The sequence below is a fragment of the Medicago truncatula genome, chromosome 3, assembly GCF_003473485.1.
Source record: "Medicago truncatula cultivar Jemalong A17 chromosome 3, MtrunA17r5.0-ANR, whole genome shotgun sequence".
Taxonomy (NCBI): Eukaryota; Viridiplantae; Streptophyta; class Magnoliopsida; order Fabales; family Fabaceae; genus Medicago; species Medicago truncatula.
In genome coordinates this window covers 33,323,550-33,325,131 of record NC_053044.1, presented here as the reverse complement: position 1 = coordinate 33,325,131, position 1,582 = coordinate 33,323,550, and the positions used below count along the sequence as shown (strand labels likewise).

Here is a 1,582-nt window from a genome sequence, read left to right as displayed (position 1 = left end):
TCTTCAGACAGGAGCTATATCAAAAACCACAAAATCATTCAAGAAGAAAAAAAAAAAAAAAAAAGATAATCTGATTAATAAAACATGCAAACCATATATGCTTGAATACAAGTTTCTTGAGACATTCAAGCACACTTTGTCAAAAATAAAATATGAAACTTTCAAATGTCAGCAACATCGTCAACAATCAGAGTCAATTGTCTAATACTCCCAATCATCATTACATATGTATCTGCAGAAGTGTCCATATTAGCTAAATCATCATCATGGTAGCAATTAATTGCCATCTAATAGATAAGTGGATGGTGAAAATCTTTAATTTGCTCACTGCACCTTTTAAGTAAACTTTGGTTGGAAGAATAATAAATGCAAAATCGCAGATCAAGAGATTCGAGAAGCGGGCAACCGTCAAGAATAGCAAGCAATTCATCATAGTTAAGCCATAATCCAAGCAATTTTAGATGGCGTAACCCACTCATTGTTTTTGCAATACAAAATGCTTCATCACCCTTGCAATAAGAGTACACAGTAGGCATGCCATCGACAGACAACCTCTCCAGGTTTAGTGACTTCAAAAGAGGGCAACATTGGCCAATAACTTCAAGGATATCCTTAGAAAAACTGTTGCAACAATGAGAAATTTCAAGCTCTTCTAATTGTGAAAACCTTTTCAAAAATTCACTCAACCCTTTATCTGAAATTCCAGTGTTGCCAAGAATTTGTAACCGTCGTAAGTGACTTGCCCTGTTGCAAATAGATGCACTAATATAATTATTATCTATTTTAGTTGTTACATACACCCTTCCTGTCATTATTATAAGCAAAGAACATTTTAGATTCATTCATCAAATGATGTATGTGCTCTATAATAAGGACCATATACTAATTAATTGAATGAATCTAAAATGTAATTTTTTATTTGTAATAGTGACCGGAGGGTGTATTGGCATAACATTGAACCATACAAAAGAAGGTGAATTGAGAGCATTGCAAGTTATGCCGAATGACTGAAAAGAAGAATACCAGACAAATAATATTAAATTATAATTTAGAGTATGTACGACCATGGTTAAGCAAAATAAAATAACAGGAAGGAACAATACAGTTGATAACTGTTAGACCAACAAAATATTACGTGCACATCTTGTCCAAACGCAAAGGATTGCTGAAATCACCGGTCATCTTAATGGTACTCCACATGAGAGGATCCTTGCAAACGTTCCACCAAAGAGGACAAACATTACGTGCACTTGTCACAATTTCAACGGTATCAAGTCTCCGAAGTATGTTCTTTGTCAAGTCAATTGGAAGTTCAATCCAGTTTGGCTTTGTCATGCACTCAACTTTCACTTTCTTCCTCTTCATGCTTCAAACGAATCTGTAAATAAGACCTAAAGTTACAAATTGAAGATCAAAATATGTAAAAGGAGACAGATGAATAAAAATTGGAAACTGTACCTTGTAATTTGAAGACGATGGAGATCGAAGGAACTGAAGATGGGGAGAAATGTGATTCACGGCGACAAGAACCTTTTTACTCTTACATGCTTTCAATTAACCCTATCTACTTGGGTTATTTAAT

At 34.3% G+C, this 1,582-nt stretch overlaps 1 protein-coding gene across 1 annotated transcript; it reads right to left on the bottom strand.

The window, feature by feature from the left end:
* LOC25489233 (putative F-box/LRR-repeat protein 23) lies at nucleotides 1-1,582 on the bottom strand. The gene is made up of 3 exons (XM_024777608.2): nucleotides 1,459-1,582; nucleotides 1,136-1,378; nucleotides 1-744 (listed from the first exon to the last, which is right to left on the bottom strand). The coding sequence occupies exons 2-3, from the start codon at nucleotides 1,363-1,365 to the stop codon at nucleotides 288-290; spliced, it is 687 nt and encodes a 228-aa protein (XP_024633376.1). The 5' UTR covers nucleotides 1,366-1,378; nucleotides 1,459-1,582; the 3' UTR covers nucleotides 1-287.